The following is a 20760-nucleotide window of genomic DNA, read 5'->3' on the forward strand; positions in this document are numbered from 1 at the left end:
TTTATCTCCCAGCCCTGTGGACAGCACAGTGCATATACACACCCCAAGTGTGTAGTATGTACAGTGAAACTTTTATCAAAGAGATTAAGTAAACATGAAGAAAAATAGAGAAAAGGCAGAGAGAGAGAGAGAAGGGAATGAACAGGGGAGGGAGAGCACAGGTAGCGAGTCACTTTGATGAAGGTGGTTGAGCTGGGATTTTCTTTGCCTCCCTTTTGTCTCAAGATGACACCCTCCATTTAGCCAGCTCTATTTGTTCAGTAGGTACCATTAGAATTTTGTTTCCAAAGAGTGTGTCTTTTTCTTTCTTCTTAGAAAAAACATCTTTAAATGTGGAGAGGTTAGTTAAAATCCTATTCACCCATCTTCTTGACTATTCCCAGGATTCTTCGACATTTTGGGCACTTCCTAGTGACTTTTTCTAAGGTACTCTGTGACCAACAGGAGAATTCTAGTGAACTTTGTTGAGTGTTCATCTGTGCCAGACTGAAGTGACACCCGTATTACAAACTTGACCAAGATCTAGTCCCTTCCCCTAAAAAGCTTCCAGTGTCCTTTGTGGTGAGCACACAGTCATGATTTTAGTTCAGGCGATTATTTTTAAGTACTTTGTTATCAGCAGAATGCTTTGTTCAAGTGGAATCTTGTGTGGTAACCCACAATGTAATGTGGTTAGGAGCAAAGTTACTCTGAAGCACAGGTTTGAGGCCCAAAAGCCACTTAGCTTGTTTAAACACCTGAAAAAAAAAATGCATTGAATCTTGATTTCAGTGAACCAAGGGGGAGGCTGGGGAGAACGGTGGGTGCCAGGACACTCAGAGTCTTGCAGAGTGTTTGTTTGGATTTTATTGTAAGTGAATGGGTAGTAGTTGAATAGTTCAGAGTTTGGTATCAAAGTCTCAGATTTACAGTTTAATGTTATTCTAGGTACATTGCAAAGAGGGGGTAGCATGGAAGAGGAGAGACTAGTTGTAGTTGGGAGGGGGCTGAAGTCATCTAGGCAAGCGATGCTGGTGATTCTGGAAAATCTTTATCAGAAGTCCAGGCTCTCGTTCAATTCGTCCAAAAGAATTTGGTGAGGAACACAGAACACAGAGGAAAAAATAAATATACACATGGAGTCTGAGGATCAAAGAGAATGAAGACACAGTTTATTCAGGACAGAAGCAAAAGTTGCACACTCAGAGAAGAGTGTGGGCATCCTCTAGAGTGAGGGGTGCCACCCAGGGTTGTTGATCCCCTTTTTGTCTTATTTTTAGCACTTTGAATGGGTGGGGTCTTTTTGATTAGGGGGTGGAATATTCTTTGAGCAGAGGGCTGAGGTGTGGCCTGGATTGCACCAGGTTGCATCAGCTTCTGGTCCTGCGCATTTGTCTCCTGAAGCCACCCTACACGCGCTCTAGGAGCTGTTTTCCCTTCAATTGTCCCTTACTAGTTGAGTGCCACACGTGGAAGGTCCTATAGGGTCATCAGCAACCTGTGCATTTTTATTGCACATGCTCCATGGTTTTTCATGGTCAGAGTTTCTTGCTCAGATGCTACAAAGTTTCTGTTTTAGATGCCATCCCTCCATGCATCATGGCCTCAGTAAGGGCAAAACAAGGAGGTAGCTTTGCCTTCTGACTAATGCCTGTGCATGAGAAAGCTGTCCTGGGGCCCGGCTGTGTCTTTTCTGCCTCAGTGGTGGTCTCAGATAGCTTGGCAGCAGTACCAGTGGAGAAAAGCATAGGGAGTCCACGTTTATTTTGAAAATAGAACACTCAGGACCTGTTGTGGAATTGGCTGTGGGAGGTTAGGGAGTGAAAGCAACCAGTTCACATCTGAGGTTCTGTTTGAGCAAATGGGTAGGTGGTGAGGAATTTACTGAGATGGGTGAAGACTGGAAAGGGATCAGTGAGGGTTAGAGATCAAGATTTCATACTTAGATACATTGATTTTGAGATGCTTGTAAGATCCATGTAGAAATGTCAAAAGGAGAGAGATGTGGGTTGGAGATGGAAACAAGTCATCAGCATGTAGCTGGTATTAAAATCCACAGTAATATATGAGATATTCATCTGATAATTCCCATAAATATAATTTATTTTTATTTCATTAACCTTGTTTTAACTATTGCTATTTCACACTCTTTCAAGAAAATTTAGGAAAAAAAGTAGAATTAAAAGAAGAAAAAAAATTGTATAACACTCTACCAGCCACAGAAACGTCGTGCTAATATTTTGGTATATTGCTTTTCAGTTGTTTATCTTCATATTGTAACATATTTACAATCATACTGTGCATACAAATAGGCGTAAAATGTTCTTCTTTATTTATCTTATAAATATTACCCATTTTAGTATTTTTATGGAAACTTCTTTTAATATCCACATAAAGAGTCCATCAAATGAAAACTTCAATAGTCTACTTAACCAATTCTTCATAAATCAGCATTTACATTGTTTACAGGTTTTTTTCATGTGATTAAAAATGTTTCTAAAAATATCTTTATGGAAAGAATTTCCCACCCCCTATTTCTCACTTTCATATTTAGATTTTTTTTTTAGTATAGATATATCCCAGAATGGAATCTAAGATTTCTGGACCAGGTGTTCTGGAGGTTAATAAGACCCTTCATGACTAGTTGGGAGGAAACTTCTACCTGCACCGCCTAGATTATTGACCAGTGTAGAGGCTACCCTCAGATGTTGGTTCCCCATTTATCTGTGTTGATCTTTAGGGCTAAAAATAAGTCATCCCAATTTAGAAATTGTGTTGGCTGGCATAGATCTGTTAGTGCTTAAGCAAAGGGGGATAGATGGCTCAGTTAGTTATTTACTACTTAATGTCAGTTTGTCTTGACAATCTTAGATATCAAATATAATGTGCTTGTCTCAGAATTATTTTGACCCATGGAAGAGAGATGTAATTCACTGTTTCCAGGTCATCCATCTATCATGTACCAAGTGAGCAAATAGGAATAGAACCCCAGTGGTTCAAATACCCTCTAATGATAAATTTTGAAGCTAGAGAAATTTTCTCCCAGAGGTACTCAGCTGGCAGTCCTACATGGCTCTCAGAGAACAGTACTGCCTTTAACATTTCCAAAAATGCTGTGAACATTTTCTTAACAATACCCTTTAAAGCTGAAAATAAAGAGACTCTCCAGTGGTACTATTTTGACATCCAAAACTAAGAAAGCAAATCATCTTTGATCTATTTTTTTATTATTCCCTAAACTCAAATGAGTGATCTGCCATCAAAAGTAGTTTTGAAAAAAATGAACCCTATTCTGAAAATGATAATGAAGTGACAGAGATGCACTAAGCAAAATCAGAGGCGTTCGATTTCCCATGTTTGCGATTGTAATTGAATGTGGAGTCAGGCACAGTATCAGAAAACTGAAGTTTGGGTTTACCATCTGCTGATAACTAACTCTGATCCATTCAAGCCATTTATCTTGTTGGTGGCTCAGTTTTTACATTCTTGCAGCAATATTTATTGAATGCATTTCATGGGCCAGATACTGTGCTGTTGCCTAAAGAACCACTGAGCAAGATAGCTAGGGCTCTCTGCTGTCATTAGACATACAGTTTAGGAGAAAGACATATACTTAAATAAGTAAATACAATAAAGAATTGATGTGTGTTAATGATAGGAGGGAAGAGGGTCTTGTGGGAGCAGATAGAAGGGGATGTAGCTTAGAGAGTTGGATGGAGAGTAGGTTCTCAGAGGATGGGCCCCATCAGGGGAAAGGATAGGGTGGAAGAGGGATGCTCAGATATTTCACACAGAAAGAACAGTACGTGCAAAGTCTTGGCAGCTAGAGAGAAGAGAGAGGAGATGGTTTCTAAAATTCAGTGGTCCTAGATGTCTGTGACTTTAAGCTCTATTACAGATACTTCCATGGCAAGCTTCATGGAAGTGACGGGTTTGTGTTTTGCACACACAGGAGCTGAAGGACCCTCATTGTCGGGATGAGATGGCAGCTGCCCGAGGGGCTCTAAAGAAGAACGCCACAATGCTGTACACAGCCTCCCAAGCCTTTCTCCGCCACCCAGATGTTGCCGCCACCAGAGCCAACCGAGATTATGTGTTCAAACAAGTGCAGGAGGCCATTGCCGGCATCTCCAATGCTGCTCAAGCTACCTCGCCCACCGACGAAGCCAAAGGCCACACGGGCATCGGGGAGCTGGCTGCGGCTCTGAACGAATTTGACGTAAGCATCTGGGTGATGTACCCAGAAGGGCGTGTGTTTTCACTGAAAAAATGTTTTGGGATGAAGGGCCACCAAGATAATATACATGGATTTACCTCTCTTGAGGCTTTTGATAGTAAGTTAAACTACCTGATGTATGACTGTTACTAGGAATCCGACATCTTGGTAGAACCTAGTTTACTGGTCTTTAAAGGAACTAACAACTGTGTTAAAGAGGACCTGATCCCATACAGGTAGAAACCTTGAACGCTGTAACTTTCCTACACCATAGGCTATTTTAGGGACAGTTTATCATTTGCAGGATTATCTTTATTATTAAAGAGGCAAATGTCATAGGCAGTGTAGACTGCCTATGGTAGTGGATTGCCTCGATGTTGTGTTTGGGTGAAGAACCACTCTCAATTTCTTCATTTTCAATCAGTGGCAACCAGACTCCACTGCCCTCTCATTCCATCTGGGATCCTGGTCTTCCTTGCATCAGCCCCTCTGGGTGGCACCTCTGCTAGTCCCGTGAATGACCCACATTCTGAAACTGCTATTTCTAGGGGTGTGTCCCAATGAGGGAAGCAGTAGAAGGATGGCTCACTGTGCCATAGTCATGGCAACCGAATGAGTGGGAAGGACACATGTCATCAACAGCCCGGGATGACAGCTCTCACTGCCCCTGGGCCAGGATATAGCCCACCTGTGAGAAGGTGGAATTCAGTTGAGTTCATCCCATGTTCAGTGAGAGCCTACATGTGTTGTGAGCTAAAACCATTTATAAATAATTAGTATCTGCTTTTAAGAGTTATATTTTCCCTTAGAGGAGATGAAGGATGCAGAATGTACTGAAACCCTTTAAGTGATAAAATACAATATAACAGGAATTCATAGGAGAAAAATCGGTTACTTAACAGCTGTGGAGAAAGATGATAAGCTTTGCTTTTGGATATGTTGACATGAATTTTTGGCAGGAGATGACTGGCTGCCTGCTAGAAAAGAGAACCAGGAGCAAATGATTGTTAAAGGCATGGAGATGGATGATATAAAGGAGGGATAATTATAACACTTTATACACAGATAATTCTTTCCAGTTTTCACAGGTATCTCTCTTCTTTCTTTTATTTTTTCAGTAGTCAAAAAAAAAAAATACATATATTGAACTCAGATCATATATATATTATTTCCAAAGTTTCTAAAATAAGGATTAAATACAATAAATTTCAAGTATTTACCACAGAAATTAGGCCTTAATATGTACTGCATTCACAAAGTTTTAGGAGACAACAGAAAATTCATTGGAACTAATAAGATACTTCAGTAAGGTTATTGATTTTAAAATAAGGATATAGAAGTTACTAGATTTCCATAATGTAAAAAAAATAGAATAATGGAAAAGAGATCCTGTTCACAAAATAAACAATAAAAATAATTTGTTGGCTTTATTTCACTATTTAACTTAATTTTATTTCTTTATTATGTTAGAAATAATCCTGATACAAATGTAGAGGATCTAAGATAGAAAATTATATTACTTTACTGAGGGGTAAGTTTTACTTTTTGATAAATGATGTCATGATCCCAGGTAGGAAAAACTATTGACCCTATCAGTTTTTATAATATTCAGACAATCTGTATAAAAATTCTAGGAGGGTTATTTTGGAACTTGACAGAGCGATGATAAAATTTTTTTTTCCTTTTTTTTTTTTCTGGGTTAAGAATGAATGAGCCCATAATTTAAGGAAACAAAAATGAGCAGGTCATGCACTCAGATATTAACACATTACAATGCCACATTAATTTTTACTGAGTGCATTAGAATAAAATTCTCTCATCAGTTAAACAGAATAGAAAATTACAATATCAAATACAAAATTATTTTATGAAATGATGCTTTCTTATTTTGAAATGGTGCTTTTTAAAATTAAAGAATATTTAGATTTTGACACAATTACACTTTTATAATCATAGTTTATTTTATAATCAAAAAGTAAACAATAAAGCCTAAATGAGGACCTGATAATAGAGTAGATATGCAGCATGCAGAGGACTCTCCTGAAGGATAGTCAGACTCTTCAGCTGCTGCCGCCTTCTGCCGGAGAGCATGGTGACTGCAGCTTCCCATTCTCTTTGTATCTCAACCATTTTCATTAAAAGGAGCTTTTACCTGCAGTGAATTTAACAATTGAGGCATCATTGAGTTATTATGGCTTTGGATTCAGAAAATAAAACTTAGGCCATGTGGGAAAAGTCTATTAGCAAAGTATGTTGGCGTACTTTCCAACTGTTCTAATAGGTTGGTATCTTCTCATTATGGACAAATAGGCTTTGGGAGGTTAACATATGAATGTAATAGTCAAAGGTTTTTTTTAATTTAAAAAGTGGCATACTAACTAATTCACTAATTATATTTTATTAACTTTATATATTGCTATGTGTCATTATAAACATTAACTAAGTGATGTTTATTACTTATATTAACTCAGTATCTTATATGTTAACTAATTGTATATTATATTAGCTAAGTATATTAACCAAGTAATATTGTATTATTAAATGTATATTAGTTCTCAAGCTATGTAAGTTGCATACAGCATTATCTAATGTTTAAAATTGTATTTCTCAGATGTTGACAAAAATCAACATGTGGAACTGTCTAAATTAGCAATTCATAGACAGTAATCCCATTTGGTGTGGTTCTCTAAAAACAGTTATTTAGTAAATGAAATTAATTTCAGTACTTTCTCAAAAGTAGTAATGCTAGTAAAATATTATTATTTAAAGATATAATGTAATTAACCAGTTGTAGATTTTTTTATCATTTCTGACACCAGCAAACCTAGACAGTCCTTAATGATATTTGAAAATCTCTCACTAAAAATAATGTTCCATTTCTCTTTGTAACAGAATTATACATTTCTGTTCTATATTTGCATAATGAATACCTCGGTATTTTTTATTTCCCAGGCGTATTGACTTGAAGTTGATTTAGAATTCACAGGCATTTGTCTTAAATCCTAAATGCTATTCTCAGATATTAAACAAATTGATATTACATTGGGTGGGAAACTCACTGACACTTCCGGTGATTTACTTTTCTGGTAATATCCCTTACCGGTGCTTGGTTTGGTGGCTTGCCAATGTAATAGGGATTTGAAAAAGTCAAGCAACTTTGAGATTCTGAAGTGAAAGGAACCGTACAAATACAAAATATATTTTCAGTCATCCCCTAATGTTGAATTTGAAGTCCAGTCCATTTCATAATAATAGTCATCATTGTGTTAAACCCAGTTTTACTGGGAGGTAGGATGCAGAAGTGGCTTCGAGTTTCTTAGTTGATTAAGAACAAGGCAAAAATTAGTATTTTTGCATTCATTTGTCTAAAATTATAGGATTGATTTCTACCTGGGTAGTTATAATTATGGCTCAATGCTCGGTGACCTATTTTCTGGCATTATTATCCTACCTACATGAAGAGTTGATGTAGTGATTTATGAAGTAAAAGACTGAAAGAAAAAACCCAGTATTTTAACAACTTGAAACTGTCAAGAGAGTCTCTAATGATACAACAGCAGAAAGTAAAATGATTGCTAATCAATGGAAAAATCAACCTCTGTTTAAAATGTGGCAACTTGAGGTAGGTAATATTATCTAGTGAAGCTATCTACTAAGGGATACTGGAAAGAATTTAGAAAAATGTGGTGACTGCTCAGAAGTAAATCATGTTATAATGTCAATTTTGACTGCTAGAAAACTTCCAAGAGTGGGAGAAAGGAAAATGAAAAGTTATTCCTAAAGAATTTCTTTATTATTTTAAAGAAAGGAGAGTATGCCATGCCTTGTTTTTTGAAGCTTTCTTTTGTAGATGAAGATACTTTAGAAAAATGGAAATTGACACCATTCATGATCCAGTCTTCATAATTGATAGCTATTTTGCTTTTACAGTTATTATTTTCTTTTAAATCAGACAATTCCTCTAATCTTAATCTCAAATTCCTCTAATCTAAAACATTCTACTTGTGGTTTTGCTTCTTTCTTTTCCCATTTCCCTGGGAATTGGCTTGACTAATAATTCTCTTTTGCTTTTACATTTAATTTCTCCTACTCCACTTGTTTGGTTCCCTCAGCCTATAGAAAAAATGTATTTGTATTCTACAACCTAAAAAGAAAATGAAATAAAATGTTAGACTACCATACTTACCATCTTCTCATATTTCACTCTTTGTTTTCCTTACAGAGTTAAGAAGTAGATTCTAATCTACTTGGCCGCTGACTAGCTCTTACCTCTTTCAGCCTTGTCGTCTACCCTCTACTCCTGCCCCTCCTCTCTGATACTATGTCTGAGGGTCTCTAGGGAACGTTCACTCATGAAATCTTTGTGCTCTTATTTTCTAGTTCTTGACTGCTTCAACTTTGGAAAGAGGGGGGGCATTGAATAGTATTAACTATACTTTCTCTTTCACTGTATTACTTCTCACTTGCAAGATTTAAATATCTGTGCTTGAGAAATAGGACAATCTGGTCTCAACCACATTGAGCTGAAATGTCACCATGACATCCCAACTCTGTGTAAGTTGCCATTTTTATTTCTGCCTAATTTTTCATACCTCCCCTCTACCTTTTAGGTTTTCTTCCTTTTTTCCTCCTTCTTTTTAAATATATTTTCATTTCTTGATCCAGTGCTAATTCTCTCACTGATCTGGAGTTCAGTGGGTGGAAATGTTGGCGTGTGAGTATGAGGAATAATGAGACATCTGTATCACAGGTGGATGAGGATGGCAAGGATCTGTAATCTGACAAGGTTAAGGGACTGAGGCTAACTGCAGTGGGAGAGAATTGTCACACCCCGGGGAGCAACTTCGTGCTCCAGTGTTCACTCCCTAGGGTTATTCCAACTGTGTGCTGTCCTCAGGGGGTGCACTCAGATTCTGGGAGATTTAGTCCAAAGAAAGAGGTGAAGGGGCAGGAGTCCAGGTGGCAGCAATCACTTCACAGCAGGACCCCAGCTCATTGCTGGGACATGAGAAGAGGTTTCTGGGTACCTGAGAGTAATAACAACCCTGGACTAGGGTTTGGGATCCAGGGTTGGCATATAGCTCCAGTGGAGAGCTGGAGGGCTATGTAGATCACTTAGGTCACAGGCCCAAATACATGACCTCAGAGATCTATGCTGAAGGAATCTGAAGAAGTAGAGTTTTTCTGTTGACCCCCTTCTCCAAATATCACTCTTCATGTTTTTGAATAGGAGATAATTATTTCTTATTATTGTTACTAGGCCCAGATAGATGCTCCCGGGGAAGCACTAGTCCCTTAAGGAGCCATGAGCCAGAATTCTGGCTGGCTCAGGGATTCTTAAAGGGTTTTATTGATTCATGGTCTCTACAACATCAGGCAAGGAGGAAGGTCTCCTTGGAGAAGTACATTTCACAGAGCATCTTGCTCGGTCCTTTCCCAGTTCTAACCCTCCCTTTTGCTGTGGAAATCAACATAGTTATTTATCAGAGAGGCGCACCCCAGGCCTCATCTCCTCCTCGGATGTTCTGTAAAGTTATTCTGACTGCAGACATCTGGGAACCCCCATATTGGGTTAAGAAGATTGTAAGTTTTCTATGTATTTGTTTACATTAGAGTGAGGGTGGAGAGAGGAGAGGAGAGGGCCCCATCAAAATACTGTAAACACACTGGTAAGGAAAATGCAAGATGTAGCTCATGTTCTAAAGCAATTAGCAAAGTGGAGGACAAATGCATAAAAATAAAAACCAGTGAGCAGGACCACTTAACTTTTGAAAAGCAATTTCAGATTTCTAATTCAGGTACTAAAAAGATGGAGCAGGCAAGCTCAGCAATTTTCTGCCTGTCTGAGTTCATGCCAATATTTTTGAAGGTTTAATATCTGTACAGTTATTATGTCTGTTATTCTTTAATATGTTTATTAGTACTCCTTAATAATGCTCTCTGCTGTATTCCTATGAAGCGGTTCCCACTTAATGGCTTTTGGAAATAGCCTAGGACATTGGGAAGAGCCCAGAACTTGGATTCAAATGTCTGGCTACTACTTAAAGCCCTGTAAGTAACAAAGGATGTGTGACCTTAAGTTACCGAGATAGCATCTCTAGGCCTTGGAATAAGGTTTAGGCACAGGAGAGCTAAGATCATTCATAAAGGTGTAAAGGAGAAATGCTTACTGTACAGGTATAGTTACTGCAGTGCTTAAATGCTGTGGTATGCACCTATATACATAGTATGCACCTAACCTTCTGTGTGTGTGTGGCAGGGGTGAGATTAGGGAGGGTGAAATCAGAGAAGAATTCCTGGAGGAGGTGGTGTATGAGTAGGAATTAACATGATGAGTGTGAATGAGACTGTTTCTCAGACAGAAAGAACATCCTTGCATGAAGAAGTATGGTGGGTAGAGGAAGCGTAAGCTATTCGGTTCTGGAGCCCAGGGAGAAATCTGGCTAAGTCGGTGAGCTGGAGGAAGCTTCTAGAGGCTTTTAGGCCTTGCAAGGGGCTGGGCTTCAACCTGAAGGCATTAGGGAGTTGCTGGTGATCTAAGCAGGGGAATGCATGCATGGTCAGATTTGTGTTTTTAAATATCTCTTTGGCTGCAGGGTGGAGAATGGATTGGAAAAGGGCAAGGCTGCAGTGCAGCGAGAGTGATTAGGGCCAGAGGTTATGAATGTCTGAGGACATTGTGGGAACAGGAATGGGAAGAAGTGGATGGATCTGAACCACATTGAAGAAGTAGAATCAACAGGCCTTGAGAACTGTACTTCTTGTTTTCATTTATCGAAAGAGTTAATGCTTTGTATAGTAAGCTTTAATTATGTAAAAAAACCAAACATTTTTACAGGTTCAGTTGTGAAGTCTTGAGAATTTTCAGTCTTTTGTGGGATATTTGTTTTTTTATGTAATATAACTTTCTTGCATTGATTTCTTTTTTCTGGCTCTTAATTTACTTAACTTACATTCCTACCAGTATAATTATGAAATGCCTAGTAATTTATAGATATATATTTTGAACATTTTATTCCAAATTCTACAATATCTAGGATTTTTCTAATTTAGTTTAAGCTATTTATGTTTAATTGAGCTTCAATTAGTGTGTGCTTACTAATGTTTATTTTACTTTTAAAAAACAACAAACTTTTACACACACTTTAAAAAAGTGGAGACATTTTCCCATGTGGTAGGACGTAATAGTAATAACAGGGTTAGTAGGGTCCAGCAATTCTCATATCTTCTCTGAATCTATCTGCCCTTTTTTACTCTGGCAAAGTAAACTCACCAAAATGTACTTTTAATCCTTCCTAGCTAGAAACATTCAGTGGTGTTTTAGCGTTCTTTATCACACACTGACATCTGGTGGCCAAATAGAACAATAAACCATACTCCAGTGGGTTTCTGTCTACCTGTAAACATAGCACAACCTAAATACATACTATGCGGCCAAACTCAGGGGATGTAAATATGGAGAGGGTGTAGTCTGCCTTCAGAGAACTGTTAGTCTGCTTATGACAGCTTTTGTACACTAATGTTATACAGTGGATGTTGCATTAATCCCTTTTGGAAAAGTTTGTAGCCCTGGGAAGGTGGTAAAGATGGATACAGATGCAGATGAGTTTATAGCAAGAGATGCTCAAGGCAGGGTGGAGTTTTGGGTGGTTCTACTGGCTGAGTGTGAGACAGTCAGCCAACATCTGGGACAAGGTATTCTTCCTCAGCCAGGAAGCAGGGACCCATTTATCCAGTATCATCATTTATTGCTGAGAAATCTTATTCTGGAACATTGATGCCTCCCATGTCTTCTTGCTTCTAAGAAACTTTAGCTTTTTAAGGTGTTATAAGCCTCGGAGTATTTCCTGATAGCATCATTTACTTTTCTGTCATGTCTTATTATAATTACACCAAGGAAATATCCCAAGACAATTTAATTTCTCTTCTGCATTTCAATTAGCAAACATGGAGCTACAAAAAGTCATTGCGCAAAATAACAGAATGATATTTGAAATATCCTTCTTGAAAATTGTGGTCCAAATTCTCATTTATTTGCCTCCCTGATGTCTTTAATCAAAAGTATTATATTTCCAATCAAGTTTTATTTCTTTTCACAAGGGAAAATGTAAGAATCTATATTTTCCCCAAGATAATAATTTTCTCCTTTAAGAATATTGACTGATTCTGTGGATCTGAGTTCACCTTTATTTCAAATAATTAGTACTAAATCTAACAGTGAATATCGACGTAATTGATTATCGTATTCTAAACTGTATAAATGTGTGATGGCAAGTATCATTTTGATTATCATTTATTCATTAGCTATACTATAAAATTTGGGAACCAAACGAGTCCTTTAGTGAACTGTTTAGTGGTGAAAAGTGTGATTTATTTAAAATGCTTACCTCCTTGGTCTTATTTTTTTATGATTTCTTGTGTTAGAAGTGTTGTCTGTACTTAGCCCTCCAGAATCATACCTTCCCCTTCTTGTGTGTTTCCTATGGTACGGTAATGAGGATGTACTTGGTACTCATTTATAAGATTTAGTTTGATTCTGTGGTGAACTACACACTCACACACACACACATATCCTCCTAAAACACTCATTTGGATTTCTCATCAAACAAATTCCTTAACATACTTCCCGAACTTCTCCAGCAGCATGTTCGGGAAACTTTACTATAACCTATTGAGTCCCATTGTTCATTTCTCCAAATGTTCCCTGATACCCTGTTTTGTTCTTATTACACACATTCATTGAGCTAAGGCGGTAGGGAAATGGGTACCCATGGATGTACTTGTGGCAGAAAACTTTGCCGGCAGCTGATGTAACTGAGGGCATGAGTCCCGTGCTCATCTACCTGGTTACGCTAGTCACGCTGGTGGACAATGCGACATCATGGTGTAGGGCAAACAAAACAAGCTCGTGTCTGAATCCAGCCACAGAACTCTTCCTTCTATGCCTCTGCTTCTGAATCTATCAAATGGGGTAATAATGTTGACTCCTCAAGATTGTGATAGTAATTTTATGGGATGAACATTCATAGGTGCCTAATCCACGGTAGGCTAGTTACCTTTTTCTCCTACCTCTCTTAACAGAAATGTCAGCCAGACATCTTCTACCCAAAGTTAGTGTTAAAGCTGTTCCCTAGAAAAGTCTTAGGGATCAGTACCTGATTGAAAAGTTGTTAATGTCACTTGACAGTAGTTATAGATACAGTAATACCATTCGCTCTCCTGTGGCCCTATCTACACCATCATGCACAACAGCCTTCAAAGAAGGTTTTACCAAAGCATAAGCAATCTTTTTTTTAAAAAAAAATTATTAGTATTTTTTATTGATGTATAATTGTTTTACAGTGTTGTGTTAATTTCTGCTGTACAGCAAAGTCATTCAGATATATATATGTATATATGTATATATATATGTATATATATATATATACATATATATATGTTCTTTTTATATTCTTTTCCATTATGGTTTATCATAGGATATAGAATATAGTTCCCTGTGCTCTGCAGTAGGACCTTATTGTTTATCCATTCTATATGTAATAGTTTGTGTCTGCTAACCCCAACCTCCCAGTCCATCCCTCCCTCACCCCCTTCCCCCTTGGCAACCACAAGTCCGTTCTTTATGTCCATGTCCGTGAGTCTGTTTCTGTTTCATAGATAAATTCGTGTCATATTTTAGATTCCACATATAAGCGATATCATATGACGTTTGTCTTTCTCTTTCTGACTTCACTTAGTATGATCATCTCTAGTTGCATCCATGTTGCCAAAGCATAAGCAATCTTGAAAGGTGGGCAATTCTGCATCACAGGGGAAAAACCCAAGCAGAGATTAAATAACCACCTGGCTGAAGGATGAGTCTTAAAGTGAGAACTTGTAAGTCCAATGGTAACACTGAGTGTGTAAGCTTTCTCTTTGTGTTTATTTGGAAATTCTCATTGCTCTACTGGCTTCTGATGTAGTGAAAGCCACCTTTAGCTTCACATTAAGCATCAGATTTCTTCAGGTTTGGTGGTCTCTGAGATGCTTATAGTACACCTGGAAGGAAGAGGGGCGACTGAGAGAAAGGGGTGGGGAGAGAGGATGAAATGATGGTTCCTGCTCTACCCAGGGACCACAGTGTAAAGGAATTTATCACTTTTTTAAAATGTTCTTTTAACAACATGATATCTTTTCGGCACAATTAATTAGCAAGACATGCCACTTGTTTTAAAGATGTAATACAAAAACTAGGGAAAAATAAAGCAGTGTGAAAAGACAGTGTTGAATCCTACCTTTGATTAATGCTCAGCTTTTCTATCACTAATATTCTCTTGAAAATTTCCAGGATTCTCAGTTGTGGTGAGGAGTAGGACTTCCCCATGTTCTAGATTGAGGATGGACCTATATTTCCCAGATTAGGACATACACTTACAGGTCAGAGAGAATTTCTAATATAGAAATTTCTAATACAGGGGTTTCTAATTCAGAAAATCAAAGGTTAATAGTACTAAAAGTTCCCTTGTTCCAGTCTAGTCCATATAAGCCAATTTATAAATGTAAAAAGTGATTTCCAGAGAGATCAAACATTTTGCTCAAACTCAACACAAGTAATTATTCTCATAGCCAAAGGAGGAATACAAGTCTTTTGATTTCAGCTGTATTGGCGAAGAATGGGGTGGGAGGTGTTATCATTACCATCTCCATCAACTCCCTAAAGATACCCCAACAATCACACAATCTAAGTAGAAGAATATGCTCACTGTGCAAATGTAGCCTCCAGCCAGGTCCTGTCTTACTCCCAACCAGTTACCCTCTCCTAAAACTGTCCTAGGAAGAAATTCTGGAGCCGACACTGCTTGTTTCCTGGGCCCCTGCTTCGGTTGCTCCTCTGAAAAGACTAGAAACATATATGTGCATCTCTCTGTTTGAAAATAACTTACTATCATCTTCCATAATGCTTCTTAAGCTTATTCTGATCACTGAGGGCTTGGCACAGTCTTTAAGCACAGAAACATCACCAATCAGAAAAAAAGTTTTCTGCAGAACAATTTTGTTTTTTTTACAAAGACCTGTCACAGATTTGAAGATGACATTTGGGGATATCTGAAGGAGGAGAAGATCTCCAAGGTTGGAAAAGATAGTGTACTTTATCTGTCACTGACCCCGTAGAGTGTAGCAGCCCTTTGGCGTGTGGATACAGGCTGTTTTTATTTCCAGATTCTCTCAAGCCTACATACCAGAATCACTTTTAAAATATGGAGCAGAAAATAAACCTGAAGTGACACAAGGCAAAGGCAGACTTAATAGTAACATTCTAGCACCTAAGAACTTATTTATGCAGTAAGGAGATATGAAAAACCAAATTTGTAGTGAAAATATCCAAAAAACCTGAATATCTCCCAGATATTTTCTTTAGGTAGTGGTGACTATGAGTATTTTCCCCCTGTATTTCTCATTTCCAAAACTTTCTCTCACTAATATTCCTTAATTTAGAAAAATATTTTGCTTGAAAAAATTTAAAACTCTGTTTGCAGATGTTGCAAATATAAAAATAAAGAATACCACATATTCTTTACCTAGATTCACGTATTCTTAATATTTTTCTCCATTTGCTGTGTCATTTGTCATCTCTCTCTGTCTCTCTCAGGCACACAAACTATTTTTAAATGGTTAAAACCAACCTTAGGGGCTTCCCTGGTGGCACAGTGGTTGAGAATCCGCCTGCCAATGCAGGGGACACGGGTTCGAGCCCTGGTCTGGGAAGATCCCACATGCCGCGGAGCAACTGGGCCCATGAGCCACAGCTACTGAGCCTGCGCGTCTGGAGCCTGTGCTCCGCAACAAGAGGGGCTGCAATGGTGAGAGGCCCGCGCACCGCGATGAAGAGTGGCCCCCACTTGCCGCAACTAGAGAAAGCACTCGCACAGAAACGAAGACCCAACACAGCCATAAATAAAAACAAAAAACAAACAAACAAAAACCCCTTATTTTATACACACACACACACACACACACACACACACACACACACACACACACATGCCCAGACAAACAGCAGAGACTCTTTCCCAAATTATTTCTATTAAGAATTACAGATTTATAAAATGGGTGACATCAGAGCACCTATAAATTTGCTAGTTTGACTAGTTCAAAAAATTATTAATTTAATGGAGGGCTGTAGTTACAACAAAATCTCCCCAGATATTGACTTTACACAGCAATTACCATGAAAAATTGTGTCCTTAAAACTAGATGGTTAAATAAAGTAATCACTTATCTAAGTTTAACTAATCCATGCCCACGTATTCTCAATTTTAGTGTTAAAAAAAAACAACACTAAATAGAGTTAAATTTGTTCCCGGTGGATCATCATATAATATTGAATATGTTCTTTTAAGCATTTTATAAACTTTGATTTTAGAAACATTACTTAAAATGTAAAAAAAAAAAAAATTGCTTTCCAATTTGATCAATCTAAACAAAGAAAACTTGACATTTTAATGATGGGATGCCATGTATTTATACTTGGTGAAGAGAGAGAAAGAGACAGAGAGGGAGAGACCTGCATAGTCCATTCATTTCTGACACTAATTTATTACTAAGATTTTCTTTTCCTCATCTCTCCATAAAACGTCAAAGTTGGCAAAGATATTTGAGGTCCTCCAGTATCACTTACTAAGTTCTGCAGTTCCTACTCCACACCTCTAGCAGCTGGACCTCCTGCCTTTACAGGACATTATTGGGAAGAAATCACTGGTGGCCAATTCTTGTTCTATTTTCGGAAAGCTCTGATTGTTAAAAACAAAACAAAACAAAGAGTTCCTTCTCAAACTGAAATTTCCAGAGCAAATGTCCAAAGCACCTAACCTATCGTATTTATCATGATTGTTAGGCTTTACCACATTTTACCGTGGTCATAAATACAAGTCCTATTTCCATGAGATGGCTGGGAATACCTTGATGAGAAAATTTCATTGCTGTGTCCCTGCATGACCAGTTTTCACATAAGATTGGTAGTTAATAAATATCTTGGAATACTTGATTCTGCCAGATTTTTGTGTCTCATCTTGACAAAGTCCTTTTAAGTGGTTTCCTTTCCACTCTTCCAACCTTCTTCAGCCCTTTTTCTCACATTGCCACTAAGTTTCCATGTCTTTCTTCTGCTTTTCTTACACAAAAGAGATTAAGAGTGTTCCCACTCACTACAAGTATATCAGCTGTTGTTTATTGCTCTGGAAGTAGAAGCCATTGATCCTTGTGTTTCAAATGGGACTGTGTTGGTTATCTCCTGGCCTTTCCTGGTGGTTAAGCATGTCTGTAAGCTTTCATTTCCCATGAGTCTAATGAGGCCATATAGGTTTGTTGTGAGAATTACTAAAATTGTACACAAAAGCACTTTGTAGAGTGGCTGACATAAACACTAAATAAATGTTAGCTATGGTGCTGGTGAGAAATGGATGCCTTTCTATTATTATCTTCTTCACTAAAAAAAAAATATGTGTTTTAACCTTGATTTATTTATTGGAAAATTATCTAAATTTACCTCTTTGGTTGAAAGTTAAAAGTATTAAGTTTCAAAATTTGTTACTTTAACAAAGTTTATATTGTAAATTTATTTATATGGACCTATCCCTCAAAATGGACTATACAAATTTTAGATATTTACAATCAAAACTAAGTAATGGTCAGATTGCCACACACTTGAAAAAGTAAATAAAAGGTTCATTACTGGTGAACAGTATGCTAGGAAATAAGATGTAAGCCACGTGTATCAGTCTTTGGCCCGAAACCTTCAAACACATTGTTTCCTAAATCATGGTCGGTAACTCTGATTTATCATCTATTTCTTTTGCTAATGTCAGTAATCCTCATTCTGCAGTTTGTTCTTTGTTGTCATTTTAAGTTCATTATGCTTTTTGTTAATGATTATACATTTATAATTATGCAAAAACCAGTTGTACATAGATTCACTTTCTCAGAGAATAATTGCTATATATTATAAAATCGTCACTCCCTAGTGACCACTGTTTACATTACTAAGTAAAGAATAATTAACTTAAAATCAGCATTCAGAGTAGATATGTGTAGAGGGATGGCTGAGGGAAGAGCGGAGAGATCTTCTGTAATCCCTTAGCAACTTTCCATACCTGTGCTCTACTTAATTAAGCTTTGCACAACCTTGTATGTTATAGTAAGGAAAAGTATTTTTTTTTTTTCTTTTTTAAACATCTTTATTAGAGAATAATTGCTTTACAATGGTGTGTTACTTTCGGGTTTATAACAAAGTGAATCAGTTATACATATACATATGTCCCCATATCTCTTCCCTCTTGCGTCTCCCTCCCTCCCACCCTACCTATCCCACCCCTCTAGGTGGCACCAAGGTGATCTCCCTGTGGTATGCGGCTGCTTCCCACTAGCTATCTATTTTACGTTTGGTAGTGTATATATGTCCATGCCACTCTCTCACTTTGTCCCAGCTTACCCTTCCCCCTCCCCGTATCCTCAAGTCCATTCTCTAGTAGGTCTGCGTCTTTATTCCCATTTTGCCCCTAGGTTCTTCATGACCATTTTTTTTTTTAGATTCCATATATATGTGTTAGCATATGGTATTTGTTTTTCTCTTTCTGACTTACTTCACTCTGTATGACAGACTCTAGGTCCATCCACCTCACTACAATTAACTCAATTTCGTTTCTTTTTATGGCTCAGTGATATTCCATTGTATATATGTGCCACATCTTCTTTATCTATTCATCTGTTGATGGACACTTAGGTTGCTTCCATGTCCTGGCTATTGTAAGTAGAGCTGCAATGAACATTTTGGTACATGACTCTTTTTGAATTATGGTTTTCTCAGGGTATATGCCCAGTAGTGGGATTGCTGGGTCGTATGGTAGTTCTATTTTTAGTTTTTTAAGGAACCTCCATACTGTTCTCCATAGTGGCTGTATCAATTTACATTCCCACAACAGTGCAAGAAGGTTCCCTTTTCTCCACACCCACTCTGCCATTTATTATTTGTAGATTTTTTGATGATGGCCATTCTGACTGGTGTGAGGTGATACCTCATTGTAGTTTTGATTTGCATTTCTCTAATGGTTAGTGATATGAGCATCCTTTCATGTGTTTGTTGGCAATCTGTATATCTTCTTTGGAGAAATGTCTATTTAGGTCTTCGGCCCATATTTGGATTGGGTTGTTTGTTTTTTTGATAATGAGCTGCATGAGCTGCTTGTAAATTTTGGAGATTAATCCTTTGTCAGTTGCTTCATTTGCAAATATTTTCTCACATTCTGAGGGTTGTCTTTTCGTCTTGTTTATGGTTTCCTTTGCTGTGCAAAAGCTTTTAAGTTTCATTAGGTCCCATTTGTTTATTTTTGTTTTTATTTCCATTTCTCTAGGAGGTGGATCAAAAAGTGTCTTACCGTGATTTATGTCATAGAGTGTTCTGCCTATGTTCTCCTCTAGGAGTTTGATAGTGTCTGGCCTTACATTTAGGTCTTTAATCCATTTTGAGTTTATTATTATATATGGTGTTAGGGAGTGTTCTACTTTCACTCTTTTACATGTAGCTGTCCACTTTTCCCAGCACCACTTATTGAAGAGGCTGTATTTTCTCCATTGTATATTCTTGCCTCCTTTATCAAAAATAAGTTGACCATATGTACATGGGTTTATCTCTGGGCTTTCTATCCTGTTCTATTGATCTATATTTCTGTTTTTGTGCCAGTACCATACTGTCTTGATTACTGTAGCTTTGTAGTATAGTCTGAAGTCAGGGAGTCTGATTCCTCCAGCTCTGTTTTTTTCCCTCAAGATTGCTTTGGCTATTCAGAGTCTCATGTGTTTCCATACAAATTGTGAAATTTTTTTGTTCTAGTTCTGTGAAAAATGCCAGTGGTAGTTTGATAGGGGTTTCACTGAATCTTTAGATTACTTTCGGTAGTATAGTCATTTTCACAAGGTTGATTCTTCCAATCCAAGAACATGGTATATCTCTCTATCTATTTGTATCATCTTTAATTTCTTGCATCAGTGTCTTATAGTTTTCTGCATACAGGTCTTTTGTCTCCTTAGGTAGGTTTATTCCTAGGTATTTTATTCTTTTTCTTGCAATGGTAAACGGGAGTGTTTCCTTAATTTCTCTTTCAGATTTTTCATCATTAGTGTAGAGGAATGCAAGAGATTTCTGTGCTTTCATTTTGTATCCTGCTACTTTACCAAATTCACTGATTAGGTCTAGTAGTTTTCTGGTAGCATCTTTAGGATTCTCTATGTATAGTATCATGTCATCTGCAAACAGTGACAGCTTTACTTCTTCTTTTCCAATTTGGATTCCTTTTATTTCTTTTTCTTCTCTGATTGCTGTGGCTAACACTTCCATACCTATGTTGAATAATAGTGGTGCGAGTGGGCAACCTTGTCTTGTTCCTGATCTTAGTGGAAGTAGTTTCAGTTTTTCCCCATTGAGAATGATGTTGGCTTTGTGTTTGTGATATATGGGCTTTATTATGTTGAGGGAAGTTCCCTCTATGCCTACTTTCTGGAGGGTTTTTATCATAAATGGGTGTTGAATTTTT

The 20760-nt window shown here is 37.5% G+C and overlaps 1 protein-coding gene across 1 annotated transcript in view; it reads left to right on the plus strand.

The window, feature by feature from the left end:
- The window catches only part of LOC133074642 (catenin alpha-2-like), a 783943-nt gene that overhangs the window by 385599 nt on the left and 377584 nt on the right, over positions 1-20760 (plus strand). The window contains exon 6 of the mRNA XM_061168567.1: positions 3932-4198. Within this exon, the coding sequence (XP_061024550.1) occupies positions 3932-4198 (267 nt within the window). The remainder of the gene's footprint in view (positions 1-3931; positions 4199-20760) is intronic.

This window comes from Eubalaena glacialis, chromosome 14, assembly GCF_028564815.1.
Source record: "Eubalaena glacialis isolate mEubGla1 chromosome 14, mEubGla1.1.hap2.+ XY, whole genome shotgun sequence".
Taxonomy (NCBI): domain Eukaryota; kingdom Metazoa; phylum Chordata; class Mammalia; order Artiodactyla; family Balaenidae; genus Eubalaena; species Eubalaena glacialis.